This window comes from Rousettus aegyptiacus, unplaced genomic scaffold (assembly GCF_014176215.1).
Source record: "Rousettus aegyptiacus isolate mRouAeg1 unplaced genomic scaffold, mRouAeg1.p scaffold_m13_p_5, whole genome shotgun sequence".
NCBI classification, from domain to species: Eukaryota; Metazoa; Chordata; class Mammalia; order Chiroptera; family Pteropodidae; genus Rousettus; species Rousettus aegyptiacus.
The window spans coordinates 36,168,717-36,185,079 of NW_023416308.1; the positions used below are offsets into that span (position 1 = coordinate 36,168,717).

Here is a 16,363-nt window from a genome sequence, read left to right on the forward strand (position 1 = left end):
GGTGTCCCATTTATGCAGTTTATCAGGTGGTGCTCTGTTGTGGTCTGAAGCCAATCACTTAGTGTGTTCATTCTGGGGCCTCTTAGTAGGGGCTCCCATGCTGGCGAAAGTCAGTCACTGCCTATGACTGGCGGAGGATACCCGGTAGAGGCTACAAAGTGATCGCAGTTGGTTATTACCTGTGCTGGAACTAGAGGCATATAGGAGAGGCCACACTGAGAACTGAGGCTAGTTGCCACCAGTACTGGTGCTGAGGCAGCTCATCAAAATGATGGCTTGCCTCCACCTGCCAGCTGCCTGTAAGTCTCAGCCACTGAATAAACCTCTGGAGGTATCTAAGTTGGGCGACGCAAGGGCTCAAGGAGTCAGCGCCGTGTGGCAAGTGGTGCTTACCAGAGTAATGTAGATTTTGTGCTACTGTGGAGCCTAGGGCCACTCAGCAAAAGGGTCAGAGCCCACTGAGGTCAGCTGCCACCCCGCTGGGTCCATGAACCCCCAAACGTTGTCCAAAAGAGATTGCCTTGTGGGCCAATCCAGCCGTCCAAAACAGTTTCTGGCAGTAAGCAAATTATGTGGGTTGGATCTCATCAAGTCACTTAACTGGAACAAGTGATATTCATTGGGTTAAATCAAATTCAGATGTCGGCATGTTTGGAGATGAGCTAATCACAGAGACAGTGGATTTTGTCCCTCCAGCCCTCTTTCTGAAACCACATAATTCAGTCTCTACCTATATGTCTCTGATGCCTCCTCCCATGCTGCCATCTTCTGGAGCCAGGGTGAATTCCTGGGAGTGCATGGACCATTATGAACACGCTTTGAGTTTCCAGGTGCCTTCTATCTCACCCAGACAAACAGAATCCCTGCTGATATTCATGGCCAGATGTTGTGGGGATTCCTCTTCTCAGTACTGGTGCTCTGGGCTGGGGATCCTATTTTGGGGCAGGAACCCATCACTGCTCAGGGTACCTTTGTAATCGAGATATCTCTCCAAATTCTCAACCACCACACATGGGTGTGGGCCCAGCTCGTACCTACCTTCTCGCAGTCTTAAATTGGCTTTTTCTGTATATCTTTAGATTTAGGACTTTTGTTCAGCTAGTGTGCAGGTGTGTCACCAGGTTGATTGATTTATAATTTATTTGTAATTGTAATGTGGTTGTAGGAGGAGAACTCCCTAATTTTTAAAATTTACTAGACTTAATAGTAATTTAGACATTTTCTCTTTTTCATTGTTATAAAGTTAATAAAGCACATTTCAATTTCTGTACTAATCATCTTTCCTATATTTTTATTTCTAGATTTATACACACTGCTGCTGGAAGACATTCTTGTATTGTTACAAAAGCAGGATGATAGACTGGTGTTAAGATGTCATAGTAAGATTCTGGCATCCTCAGCTGATAGCAAACACACATTTAGCCCTGTCATTAAGTTGAATACAGTGTTGGTTCGACAGGTGGCAACAGGCAAGTATGTCTGCTAACATACTGCTAACATACAATGATGCTAACCTTCAGATTCATTGTAAACTTGCCTAAGATTTTCAGTGTCATTTATGTAGCATAACTGGGATAAAGTTTTGTTCTTTTAATATTCTTATAGAAATTAAAAGAAATTTATTTACTGCTTAGAAAGTGAATGAAGAGTTTATATTCCAAAATTTGGATGCTTAGACTCTCTAATTTCTTGCATTTGAAAATTTTCTGCATATTATTTCAGTCTTTATTCCATATTCAACTCAGTGATAGATACCAATGAAAATACTGAGTTGGGGGTAATCCCGGTGAAAAGAATTTCATTAGAGTTTTATGTTTCTTGATTTGGTAAAAAAAAAACAAAAGCAAAAACTGAAGAGATGGATGTAGTTTGTGTTTTTGAAACCAGTTTAAATTAGCAAATTATATATTAGCTGTACTAACAATGAAATCCCTTTTAAAACTCACTAGTTCCATGATGGCAGGATAAATTTATGAACTCTTTTATCTAACACCTACTGACAACTTTTGTTTCTAATAAATTACTGTGAAATCAGTACTTTTCTAATCTTTGTTTTATTGAAGTATAATAAATAAAGTATAATAATATACAATATTTTGCACAAATTTTAAGTGGATAGCTTGGTGAATTTTATATGAACACATGTTTACAAAGTGAACACATGTAACCTTTACATAAAGATGTGGAAGAATACCAGCAGCGTGGAAATGACCTCTGTAGGTTGCATTGTGAGAGTAATTTTTCTCTTTTTTTTCCCAGATAACAAAGCTTTATTTGTCATCTCCATGTCAGACAATGGAGCCCAAATTTATGAACTGGTGGCACAAACAGTTTCTGAAAAAACTGTGTATGTATTAGATATAGCTAATATTTGACCTTGTTCTAATATTTTTAATATCCTGAATATAATCTTTCGTAACTCCTTTTTTTTTCCATAACAAGACTGAAAAGTATATACAAAGCATTTCCTCTATATTCTTTTAGATATGTTCTTCTAAGAACTTTTTACTTTTTAAATTGATGTTTTATTTTGATTCTATTCTATTAAAAGTATCTTTTCTAAAGAAAAGGTTCCAGAAGGGTCAAGTGAAGTTTTTTAATGGGTAGTAGTGTATCGATTATGTTATTAGGTTTTTTTTTTAACATATGGAGTTTTTATAATCTTACTTAATAGTTGTTACCAAAATAAAGATATTCTCTAGAAAGCAGAGTTTTTGTTTGTTGGTTTTATTTGTTTTGGTTTCTGGTTTGTTTGTTTTATGTTGTTTTTACTTTTGGTTTCTCGGTGTATTTAAAGGACATTTCTTTTTCTTTTCCTTTTTATATTTTGGATTCTTTTCAAAATTCCACAGTTGGCAGGACCTAATCTGCCGGATGGCTGCATCAGTGAAGGAGCAATCCACAAAGCCAATTCCATTGCCACAGTCACCACCTTGCGAGTGAGTATGCCTTTGCCTTGTAGGAGAACTGACTTTGTTTTTGGTCGGAAAGGGAATGGGTAATTCTTAAATTTTGTTGCAACAATATTTAGGTACCTCATGAAGTTAAAAGATTGTTTTCTTTCTTCCATAGAGGAGACAATGATGAAGAAAGTCCAAAGTTAAAAGTGGAACATCATGACATTTCAGTCACTGGTCTGCAGAGTCCAGGTAAACTGATCTGTTAAGTTTACCTGGAAGAATTTAGTCTATATGTTATTTATCAAAATGCAGAGGAACTTTAACTCTTGGTATATGCAGGTTCTGGCATCAGCTATTCATTTTAACAAATTTCACTCTTGAGCTTTCAGTGTCCCATAATAACACTGCTCTAAGTGTGTATTTTACTTGATAGGCAATATATTTAGTTCATGTTGTTATTTTTTCCAAGTATTTCCTGAACATGTTAAAAGGCAAAAGTTTTGTTTAAGATATATTCTACCTTTTTCTCTTCTGTTAAACAGACAGAGATTTGGGATTAGAGTCTCCCTTAATATCATCAAAACCTCAGTCTCATTCACTGGGAACCTCTGGGAAATCAGAAGTAGATGATCTCTTCATGGCTGAGAGACAGTTTGAAAAGGAACAACATGCAGATGGGACTCTAAAGGAAGTTGGAGTAAATTGTCGAATCACAATTCCAGATCCACATTTGCCTGTCTCAGAAGAACGCTGGGCACTGGATGCATTAAGGAATTGTAAGTTTTATTCATAAGTTAATATTGATATTTATTAAGTACCAGAGTTGTGTAATGTACTATGAGTCACTTAGGGTGAGTCCAAAGAAGTATAAACTGTGACTTTTCCCTGCAAGAATTTTACAATTCAGTTGGAAAGATGATAAAAACTTCACCCGCTTTTTTAAGTTAACAGGCAATACAGGTATGTCAAAAGTGACATCTTTGGGGTGATGAGAGAATGGAGGCATCAGAAAACAGATGTGATTACTGCCTTGAAGAATGGGTGTCTAATAGATATTTAGAATAATAGAAGTCATTCACACAAGAATAATGGTAGAAAACTCTGTGGGTGTTCAGAGAGCAGTACATAGACTAGTTAACCTGTTGTAGACCATGTAAGTTACAACTGTCGTGGGAGATACGGTTGGAAGGGTAGCAGATGTGTTGCTGAGCCCAGCTGCTGTGGATATCAGATTGAGTCCTCTGAACTTTTAAGATGGTACATCATACTGTTTCAAAGCCTTTTTCAAACTATAAATTATTCTTCTAATATTCTTGTGGAAATTGTAGTATTCTCCACTAGTGCCCATCCTTCTCTGACACGGACACACAGACATGAGTACATGTGCATATGAGAGTGGGTGGTCCTTGCCTCTCTTTTTGCTACTCCCTCTAACCCTCCACTGGTTGATAATCACTGTTAAAAATGGGAGTGTATAACAGGGAAAAGGCTGAAAACGGTTGCTCTAGCTATAGAGGATTGTTAGAAGTTTTTAAGCTAGGTTATGACTAATGAAAAAAAATTTGAGAGCTATGAAAGGATTTGAATGGAAAGCAGTTTATAGTAGTGCAGTTACTATTAAGCTATTATAGTAGTCTGGGCTCGAGGCTAAAAGGGTTTGGATCAGAATGGTGCCAGGAATAAACATGAAGTGAGAACTCAATAAATACTTAAACCGATTGACTTTTTGGATGGCAAAGGAAAGGGAATATTTATAGAGATAATTTCAATATTCTTGTCAGAAATAAAAGTCAGAACGGACCACCACTGCCATACTTTTTTTCTTTCATTTATTTCAGAGATAATTGGCTTAATTTTAAAACATGTTGAGCTAAAGATAATGAATGGCCAGCCATTTAAGAGGAAATGATGAGCAGGAAGTTGGGGTTTGAGACTAGAACTTCGGAGAGAGGTTAAGGAGAGAGATGGCTTTGAGTGTTGAAGCCATAAGAATTCAGAGCATCTCTCAAGAAGTGAATGTAAAGCAGAAAGAGGGTCAAAAACTGATCTGTGTGAAGAAACAGAAGATAGAAATTAAGTCAGAGTTGAAAGTAAAGAATTGGTCAAGTTCTTTAAAACCTAATTAATTCTAGTTTCTCCTAAATTAACAGTCATATTAATTTTTTTTAATTTGTTTTATTTTTTAATTACAGTTAACATTCACTATTATAGTGGTTTCCAGTATACAATATAGGCATTTTTAAGTACAATTAAGACTTCTGATGGTTTAACTAACCTTGTCCCAGTAACTCTGTCATTGTGTGAGTGACTCACAGCATATACTTACCCATTCAGAATTAAATTGGTTCTATTTTTAACAACCTAGGGAGGTTGTGCCAGAAGTAAGGTCATTTTTTAAAAACTTAACATTTACTTATCTTTTGATGTTAACACATGCTACCAAAGCATTAGAATTAAATTCTATTACAAGGAAGTTTATTTTCTTCTTCACCATTTAAGGAGATACTTTAGATTATTATAAATGATAAAATAAATGTTCTGTGTGTCTAATAAAATTAGAAAAAATAATGCCTGTATATAGTATCTGCTTCTGGAAAAATAAAACTTTTAGGGTTTCTGTGTGTTTGGGTGTTTTTTGTCTAGTTTAACACAGTTTTTCAACATCCTTTTAAGAAATACCTTGTGTGTATTATTTCAATTATTGAAAGGGGAAATAGAGGAAGACATGGTATTGGTTATTTTGCAGTTCTGAGTAAGGATACCTCCCAATTAAGAGCACCTAGATCTTTTCAAGTCCAGTTTAATCTTAAGTCATCTCCAGATGGTGCTTTATTTCATTTTTCAAACAAGGCAAAAATGTATGAAATTAATTTTTTGACTTCGTTTCTAAACAGTTACTTATTTTTAGAGATAATTGATAATTTCACTAACTAATTTAATTTGTGGAGTCTGAGCTTATAGTTGTGAATTGTGCTTTTCCCCCTCTCCTTCTTAAATCTTTTAGTGAGTTTGTTGAAGCAGTTGCTGGTACAAAGGCTGAGTTTGACTGAGAAGAACACTCAGGAAGACTGGCCACATTTCTCAAGATACAGGACAGCCTCCCCAGGGGAACAGACAGATATTGGAACCCAGAATTTTGAAAATATTAAGGCCTATCATTCTGGTGAAGGACAGATGCCCTTTAGAACTGGAGCTGGTGTCATTTCAGCTTGCTACAATTCACGGACTTCAACTGAATCTTATGCTTCACGGAGTGCAGTGGTAGTGGCATTCCAAGATAGTAATGCAAGTAACATTTTAGCAATGGACCACATGATTATGACCCCAGAGATTCCTCCTGCAGAACCAGATGGAGGTCTTGATGAGAGTGGAGAGCACTTTTTTGATGCCCGTGAAGCACATAATGATGATAATCCATCAGAAGGTTATGGAACAGGTACAAAGGAAGAGAAAGATGTTAATTTATGTATCTCAGGCAAGTTGTTTCACATTTAAACTTTGATTTTGATTGTTAACTGTCCTGTGTGCTAAAATCGATGTCGTTTGGGTTTGCCAGGTATGTGTGTGTAGCATTTATTCTTTGATGCACTAAATAATTATCGAATCTGTGTCAGACTCCAACCCCTATAGCATTGAATAAACAAACACTAAAATCAACTATACTCATGAAGCTTAAGTGGTAGTAGGGGAAAGAGTAATGGTAAATAAGTCAACAATAGATGTCAGATAGGAAGAAATATTAGGAAAAATAAGTCAGACTAAGGGGCAACAGAGCGTAATGGGGACAGACAGGGTGATCAGGGAAAAGGGACTCTGCTGAGGTAGTATTTGAGCAGAGACCCAAGGGAAGAAGGTATGTGGGTGTATCTGGAGGGAGAGTTGTGACTGAGAAGAATAGTGTATAGGCTATGAGGCAAGAGCAAGCTCTTTGTGGTTAAAGAGTACGGGGTAAGGGAGAAGTGGTAGAAGATTAGACAGAAGATTAGGCAGGCAAGATCATATGGAGACTTTGTAGTTTTCAGCTTTTAACTTTTAAAATGCTAATATGAAAATTTTCAGAAATTGCTGTGAAAGTTTGTTAAATTTAATTTAAATCTGAAGTGAGAAAATTCTGATAAACTTAAAACTAAGCTTGAGAATTTGGGAATTAATTGTTTTAACCACTCTTTAATAGCTTTTAAAGTTGTCAGCATATCACCCCGTCTCTCTGTTCTGATGTGCTAATAGCAATACTAATGTCATCAAACTAATCTGTCTCTATCAATAGGAAACTATTTGATCCTTGATGGCTATGAAACAGTGCAGGAAAGCTGCACAGATGAGGAGGTTGCTTCTTCGCTTCCTCTGCAACCCATGGCAGGCCTCCCTTCTATGGACTCTTCCCACCACCAGCAGCATTCTCCCCAGGATGCTCATTCTGATGGGGCTGTTTCGCCATTCACCCCAGAATTCCTGGTTCAGCAGCGTTGGGGAGCTATGGAGGATTCCTGTTTTGAGATCCAGAGTGCCTCCACTTGTGCAGATTCAGAAAGCCAGATCATGGAGTGCATTCGTAAGATAGAGGCTGATCTTGAACACTTAAAGGTACCTCAGATTTTAGCATCCTTAGGACTTGGTTAAGTGAAAAACATTTAACAAAGAGGATGTATAGAATGTTTGAAATCAATAAACTCGTTCAGGTTCTAAATTTATGTTTTCTTTGACCATTATCCGTGAAAAGGTCTGGATAAAAAGCTGGGATTAGCATTGTTTATCTGGTTATAAATCACATGAATAGAAAAAGTTGTAGCTCTATAAATTGTGTTTGTATGGGTTTCTAAGTTTAAGAACCTAAATATATTTGGTACGATTGACTGTCCACAAAGTGAAGATGTGTGCAGTAGCTGAGAGGTGGGGTTTATGTAGTTATGAATCCAGGCTGGAAAGTGCTATAACCTATTAATTACCTGTTAATTATTGGGTGATATTGGTAGTTTCACAGATGTTATGAAGATGGAAATTGGCTCCAGTGGCTCCCGTAATCTAAAAACCTGGGCGTGAATGGGGTTTTTGTAAGTTGGTAATTGAAGATGTCACTATACTAGCCTCTGTTTCAAAACTGACTTGATGGTTTCTGAGAAAAAGCCTTTATTTTAAATTTTGCCATCAGTGGATACAGTTGCTAGAGCCCATTATGACATCATTCAGTTGGAGGCTTTACAGATAGTGTTAAAAGGCTTCCTTAGCCTTTTAGCTAAAGGCTGGTCTCTGTTAGTTTTTCTTTTAACTTCATATGATAAGTTTTTCCCTTTATATGATTATATATGGCTATGAGATATCTAAAAGGCCGTTGTGGACAGGTTGGCTCTAATATAGTTCATGCCAAATGTGGGATCATTTTCAGGGTAACTCCTGAGGCTGGGAGAATCACCTTTACTGGTTGTCGTCTGCTTTATTTTCTTTTTATATGAGAAAGTTGTAAGTTATTTGTTCAAGGCAGAAACAGGTAAAGGGAAAGAAATTTACCTTTTGCCCTATTGACAAAATTTTAATGATGTTTACGTTGAAATTTGGAAGAATACCTGTAATATAAAAATCCTTTCCTATTTTCAAAAAAAAAAAATTCAACTGAAAAACATGTGGGTTTTATTTTACAGAAAGTGGAGGAAAGTTACACTAATCTTTGCCAAAGGCTGACTGAATCAGCCCTCGCAGACAAGCACTCAGGTATGCGAAAGTTGTGGAATCATCCTGCCTGAACAAGTACATTGATGAAACAATTTCTTATTCTTTAAAGTGGAAATCTTATGAGATTACTTTTCTTTTCTATCTTTAAAAAACTTTTTAAATATCATATATCAAGCAGAGATTATTGTCTGTTGACTTGGCTCTTTTTTAAGAGGAACTGTGATTGTCAGTTCCCATGACACCTCGTCTTCTCTGTCTTCTTAACCTTTGCAAAGCAGAAGGCAGATTGGTGGTAAGCCTGGTAAATCCTAGATTCCCTATGTGATTGTTGATGTTGCTGTGACTTTGTATTGGTGGAGGCTTGGTCCTCCTCAGGCCTTGCTGTACTTTTGAGTCTCACTGTAACTGCAAGTGGATTTGTATTCAGTGCAACAATTTGTATCCATTTGCTTATAGACTCTTGGATAAGGCTGTTCTGATCCAGAAACAAAGATATAACCATGCCCACAGATTTCATAGGTATTCTTTAAATGTTAATTTGTTCTTCTTAATTTGATTCCTGCATATCTTTATTCTTCCCAGATAAGAGTTAGAGCTCTGTGTCCTGGAGGTGACTGAATGTTGTTGGATTTTGAGCATCGGCTTTATATCAGCACATCCTGGCTCCAGTGTGGATGAAGAGAGAGCGTGTGACAGAGGATCTGCCTGTGAAGCCCCTGGACTTAGCTATGTCCCAGGGGACCCAGAGCAAAACTGGTTCTTCACAGTCTGGCAGCTGCACTAGTCTGTCGGTGAGAGATTATCCATTCTCTCACTCTGCTCTCCTCAGTATCAGAAATTCATCTTGATTCAGAACAAAAACCAAATGTATAGAGCTTTGGGTTTAGAATATGAAAATTTACTTAGACACAAGGGAAAAAAAAATCAGATGTATTTATTTGACTTCATTCCATATTTGAAAGCACATTTTAATTTTTATTTTGCCATGTTTTATTTTAATTGAGTAGTAAGAGTTTTTAGCCCTTTGTATTTAGTACACCCAAGGATCAATTTCTCCTGCAGCAAAGAGTTCCGAATGGGGTATTAGGAGGTTGAGTAGAGAAGTAAAGAAGAGAAGGTAGTAAGAAGGGGAGAGGGAAGCATCTAGCTTTCACTTAACTGTATCCCATGCCCTCTGCTGTCCATTATGCTGTTTCTCTGATGGTCACCCCAAACGCATAGTATGCCTGTGGCTCCTATGTGCAGAGGGCTTGAGCTGCATACTACCCAGGTAAACATAGAGTAGGCGGGCTTCCTCCTATCTGAGGCAAGCACCTCTTCTCTAGCTGGGATCAACCACCAATTAACAGGAATCCTCGATGTACTAAATAGCAGGCACTTGCAATGGTGTGTTTTCTTTTGTTGTCTTCTTTTCTTTTAAGGGTCGGGATTTGGGAGGGAAGGAAAGCAAATTTTATTTTCTTGACTATAAATTTGTTATTCTTAGTATCATTTCATTTTTATAATTATACATTAGACTTTGGCACTTGTGTAAAATTATTCCTGCAGATTGAGCAGGAATTAAAAAAATACAAATGGAGATGCTTCAGATGGTGGCAGGGGTGGTGGTTGTTGAGGAATAGTGGATGGGATTGGATAAAAGAGTTTGGGAAGGTTATCTAAAAGAATCACTACTGAGTTGAACAATGGCTATCATTAGCCACGGGTACTGCTGATTACAAGGCCAGTACAATTTTAGTACCTGGAGGTTTGACTCTAATTTTTGCACTGATGGTGCCAAAGGGCTCTTTGAGTTGAAAGGAGAGCCAAGAGTGGAGTGGAGAAAGATGTGATGGAGAAGGCAGAGCTGCTCAGACCAGCTCCAGAAGCACGTCCTCTGACTTCACTGCTGGGACTTTTTCCACACTGGTGCCTGACCTTAAAAATTGCAGACCAGAACATACACTGGACACTGCAGGCAAGGTATTGGTAACTGCCTGCTCTAGAATGAATGGTAGTGTTGGCAGCACCCTACAGAGGATAAATGTTTCAGAATTTGTAACTTGAGAACTCCTTCAGTTGTATTGGTTTTCTGTGGTTTTCTAATGCATCGGGTATATATGTTCTGGAATAGTTTTGCCTACTAACTAAATCATTTGTCTAATCTTAAAACTCTGTTAATATGCAAGGTATTCATCTACTGCCGTTATCTTTCAGTAGTGCCCTCTGAACTCTGGGTACTCAGGATGTAGTTTTATTCTTCTCTGCAGTTCAGTATATATACACACACTCATCACAAATGATAAGGATTTTTAGTTACTATTATAAACACCACTACAACTTAACAAACTCATCTATATCCGGATTCCTGTTTCTGTCTTCAAAACTGATCTATTTTTTAAGTAGACCAACCAACTTGGATTGTTGGACTTCATCTATAAATTAGAATTATATTTTGGGTTGTAGGCCCAGTATAAATTAAATCAGAACAAGATTAAAAATTTTAGAAGCAGAAGCTAATATATAAATGGAATTTGAACTTTTCGTATAAGAGGAGCAAGGAGAAACCAATGGTTATATTGTGCTGCTGGAAATAATGTAGTCACACTCTCAACTAATAGGGTTTCATGTAGCCACTTGACGCTAATCCATGACATCAGTGAACAGTTAGTCAATAGAAAGGGAAATATAAATAGAACTTTCATCTAAACTTCAGACACTACAGGGAAATTACACAATTTTCTAGCACTCATTTAAGAAGCTTTGTAGGTTAGCAAAGTTTTGGTTTCTCTTCTAGCTCAGCCAGCATCTTATCCTTAGCAACTACTGGCTTTTCTTTTCCTGCAATTTAACCTCTCCTTGGAACAAGAACAGGGCTAACTGGAAAAATACTTTGACTGTAGTTCTAGTACTTTCAAATAAATTCATATCTAGATTTTCAAAAAAAACCCAAAATGAAGTTTAATTCTGAAAAGATCCCACAATTTTAAGAGTTCTTTTTATCTTACTTATTTAATTTTTTCCCTCCTCCTTCCCAGCCTGGCCTCCCACACTTTCCATTTTATTTTGGCCATTAAATTACATCCATTTTACTTTGATACTACATCTGCCCTACAGGAAGATGGAATTAGATATTCATCCTGTCCTTAAGTGGAACTGGTTACCATCAAAGTTACGTGACTCGAAGTTGGAATCTACTTTCATACGGACAAAGCAACTTTCTCAGAACAGAAGAGCTGGGGCGTAGCTATTGAAATGACCTACTTTGACCCAGTGTTCTTTCCTGTGGGCCTAATGGCTTCTTTGCTGTTAAGCAGCAAATTACATTTGGAGTGTTACCTTCCTTTTCAGACAACAGTTAACCAAGGCAAATCAGTAAGCACTCCAAGTGCTATAATTTAAAATATTGATTACTGCCCTAGAAGCTACATATTTTACATACTTTAAAATCAGCTAAGTTTGACTTCTTGAGTTATCTTGGCTTTTAGAATATAAACTGTAGCCATTTTACTACATTATACTGCCTGGGAGGTATATTTCATCAGTTTTGGGCTTTTTTTCCCTGGAACAACTTCTGACAACTTAGAAAGGATGAATCCCTTTTTAAAGTATTGTTTATTTTAGGAGGAGAAGGAGGGAGCTGATATGAAAGAGGAAAAAAGTCCATTTTTTCCTTATTAGAAGGTAAAGAAAATAATATGCGTTCTAGGTTATCTTTTATTTGTATACTTTTCTTTTTGATGTTGGTAAATTTGATATATTACAATGGAGCTTCTGTATTTTACAATGGAAGCTATCTTCTCTCAAGGTGGTATATGGTTTTATTTTGAGCTACTAGAACTTTGGTCAATGTTTTCTTCCCTGTATGTCACAGAAGGCACCACTGAGAATGTACTACAGAGGACCTCAGAATAGACAGTTATGAGGAGCTTCCAGTCATGTTTCTGTGGGCTATTTTTTTCCCCCTAGTATTAGAATTTTTGTTTAATAAATCATGTTTTTTCCTGACTTATCTACCCTTTTTCAGAGTGATCTACAAAATTGTTCTTTCCTCAAGAAAAGAGTTCCTTTGATTCATTCCTTATGCTTTCCCCACTGGTACTGATATTTTTTGACAATAAATTCGTAGGAAGAAAAATTTCTGTCCGCCATTTCCAGGTATCAGTGACTAAGCAGAAGTGCTCCAAAAAAAAACTAATATGCACACTGTTGGTTATTTTTAATAAGTCTCTTTCTACTAGAATATTTTATTTTCCTTGTTCACCATGCAATCATATACTCTTTAACAGAAATTACTTTTTAAAAATCTGGAACTATCTTCAAAAAACTTTATTAACAATCATGTATTTTTACTGATCATAGTTTATTGCTCTAATTATATCCAGATGTACCTTTGTGAAATAGCTCTTTTATGAATTAGCTGATAAGGTTGTATGTTTCTGGAACAAAATATTGGTCATCTAAAAACTTTGTTTTCTGGGGTCTGGGAAAATAGAAAATGAGAGTTCAAATATTAAATATGCTTAAAGAAACCAAGTATATGACTTTTTATTTGTATTCTTGTTGCTTTGTCTCTAAGTTATATTAGAAAAAAATGGTGCTAAGGAGGCCTTAATTAATCTTACTGGCAGTGACTATCAAATGTCTTCCTGCTTATTAGAGCATCTTTACTAGTAAGACTAGCCATTTGATCCCTAATGTATAAACTTTCGTGAGGATACTAGCAGCTGGGATTGCCCCATCATTTGGGACAGTTTTGTTGTTGTTGAACAGCTTTATTGAGATATAATTAACATAGCAAACATTTCACTGATTTAAAATGTACAGTTCAGTGATTTTGGCATACTATTATTTTTTTTAAATTGTAATTATATATAACAAAATTTGTGATTTTAATTATTTTTAAGTATACAATTCAGTGGGATTAATGGGACAGATTTTATGGCTCACTTGAAGATAACTTTAGTTTAATGCTACCCTAAATGAAAATATGATGTCTTTATTACCACTCATATTCCCAGTGCTGGACTTCCTAAGGTACCAACATTTCTGTGCTTTAATGGATTTCATTTCATCTCAGAAGACTCAGTGAATTTTGGGCTTTTTGTGTGTTGGTTTTGACAGAGAGGTGTAATTTGACTTATTCTTGGGAAAATAATTTAGTTTTCAGTCATTCAGGGGCACATTTGGCTGATAGATCTAATAAGCGTAATAAAATGCATGATATTTTATGTGATCTTTGAGTTTAACCTTTTAAAAATTAAGGATATTAAAATTTACTTTGTGGAATCAACCTGTTTGTACTCTTAGCTCTTTCTGTTTATAAACATAACTGGTAGAACAAATAAATACCCATTGCATTCCTACTTGCCCCTGGATGACGATGTTCTACTAAGAATGAAGAAAGTAAAACTCTGTCTTGGCATGTGAACAGTTACTTCCACTTTTTGCTGTTCTCTTCCAACCCAAATTACTGGTTCACCAAATGTTAATACCTAATTGAAAGATAAGAGGATCTATCCTGATGAAGAAGTTGCTTTATAATTGATGTTGTTGTCTCCTGAATATGATGAATATCATAAAATGTTATAGATAAATAGCTAGATGTAGATGTTTCTCATTTTTTCAGTAGTGTCAATTATAATTCTCGTTACTAATTGAAAACACTTCCTCAGTTTTAGCTGTCAGGGAATGTTTGTTTTATTACTAATGAGAAATCTCATTCCCTGAGCATCAGCTGAGGCCTTGATTTGAAATCATTTAAGGTAGATAGAGCTCTCTTTCTTTTGTAGTCTTTTCCTCTCATTTGATTAGGGCGTTTTTGGACCTACCTATAATTAAGGGTACTCTTATAGCATTTTATTTCAGGGGATCCCTTTCTTTTTACATGTAACCACCAGGTTGGAGCTGCTGAACACTTTCTGATCAATAACAATAGTTAGGGTACATCTTGGTAATCTTTTTTAAAAAATTTCGGATAAGTATCTGTACAGAGAAAATTTTTTCTGCATTTTATTTTAAATATTAAAGTCAGGTAGTATGATAGTGCATGAGTTCTCAGTCTTTGATCTCAGAACTGTTTTGCATTTTTAAAGATTATTGGGTACTTCATGGAGGAGCTGATGTTCATATGGATTATATCTATTGATATTTACTTTGTTAAAATTAAAATGAAAATTTATAAGAAATGAATATAAAAGATATATGTAATGGTAAACTCATTACATGTTTTTATGAAAAATTGCTGTATTTTTCACAATCAAAATACTGAGAAGAATCTTTTATAGTTTTTCAAAGCTCTTCAATGTCTAGAGAATGAAAGACAGCTGGGTTCTCATATCTACTTCTGTGTGCAATCTTATGCGGTAATGTTTTGGTTGAATTATAAGAAGACAATGCCATCGCACACATATTTTAAAAAGAAAAAAGTGTTTCAATAGCCTTCTCAGATAATTGTGGATATCCTTCTTTGACACTGCAATGACATGTACACATGGTAGGTTCTTAAAAGATTGCTGCAATAACTAAGGATATGAAAAAGAAGCAAATTAAGACTGGTAGGAGGTGTGGAGATGAAAAATGGGCTGGCCCCACTCCCATATATAGCGGTGGAGAATCGTGAGGGATAACTCAGCTGCAGGGGATCCCCCTAAGATTACGAAAGGTCACAGTCTCAAGCTGGGCTGCCCAGCTTGGAGCATCAATGTTGGGAAGAAGAGCCCCCATATCTGCCTGTGAAAAACAGTGGGAATTCTCTCCATTGGGTGAAGCAGAAAGCTGCTGAAAACTCAGGTGTGCTCTCAACTGACACTTCAGACGGGATAGATTTAACTGATGTTTGTAGAGCATTTCACCCCTAAGCAGCAGAATATGCATTCTTTTCATTTGCACATAGAACATTTTCCAAGATAGACCACGCGAGGCCACAAAACAACTCTTAATAAATTCAAGAGACTGAAATCATATCAGGCATCTTCTCTGACCACAACAGTATGAAATCAGAAATCAATTAAGAGAAGAAAACTGAAGAACACACAAACATATGGAGACTAAATAACATGTTGCTAAACAACGAATGGGTTAACAATAAGTTCAAAGAAGAAATCAAAAGACACCTTGAGGAAAATGAAAACACAACACAAAATCAATGGGACACAGAGAAAGCAGTCTTTAGAGGGAAATTCATAGCTCTAAAGGCCTACCTCAAGAAATGAGAAAAATCCCAAAGAATCTAACTCTACACCTAAAAAACTGGAAAATGGACACACCAAACAAAGCCAAAAGTGGGTAGAAGAAAGGAAATACAAAGATCAGAGGGAAAATAAACTAAATAGTCTAAAAAACAAGATCAATAAAACCAAGAGCTGGTTCTTGAAAAAATAAATAAACTTGATATACCTTCAACCAGACTCATCAAGAAAAAAAAGAACACAAAGAAATAGAATCAGAAATGAAAGAGAAGTGACAACTGACACCACAGAAACAAGGATTGTTAAGAAAATATGTGAATAGTTACATGCCAATAAATTGGACAATCTGGAAGAAATGGAAAAATTCCTAGAAACACAATGTTCCAACGCTGAATCAAGAAGAAACAAAAGCTGAACAGGCCGATTATTACTAATGAAATCATATCAGTAATGAAAAAGCTTCCAACAAACAAAAGCCCTAGACCACACAGCTCCACGGGTGAATTTTACCAAATATTCAAATAGAATCAACATCTATCTTTCTCAAACTCTTCCAAATAATTCAAGAGGAGGGAAGGCTCATAAGCTCATTTTATGAGGCCACTGTTACCCTGATTCCAAAAGCAA

General features: G+C 36.3%; 1 protein-coding gene across 2 annotated transcripts in view; it reads left to right on the top strand.

The window, feature by feature from the left end:
• Positions 1-13,082, top strand: part of ARHGEF12 (Rho guanine nucleotide exchange factor 12) — a 130,451-nt gene extending 117,369 nt beyond the window's left edge. For both annotated transcript variants that reach the window (XM_036221728.1, XM_036221729.1), the window contains 9 exons: positions 1,302-1,469; positions 2,260-2,347; positions 2,853-2,939; positions 3,073-3,149; positions 3,443-3,676; positions 5,905-6,375; positions 7,168-7,484; positions 8,537-8,606; positions 9,150-13,082. In XM_036221728.1, coding sequence (XP_036077621.1) covers positions 1,302-1,469; positions 2,260-2,347; positions 2,853-2,939; positions 3,073-3,149; positions 3,443-3,676; positions 5,905-6,375; positions 7,168-7,484; positions 8,537-8,606; positions 9,150-9,160 — 1,523 coding nt within the window. In that variant the 3' untranslated portion in view covers positions 9,161-13,082. The remainder of the gene's footprint in view (positions 1-1,301; positions 1,470-2,259; positions 2,348-2,852; positions 2,940-3,072; positions 3,150-3,442; positions 3,677-5,904; positions 6,376-7,167; positions 7,485-8,536; positions 8,607-9,149) is intronic.
• The last annotated feature ends 3,281 nt before the right edge of the window (positions 13,083-16,363 follow it).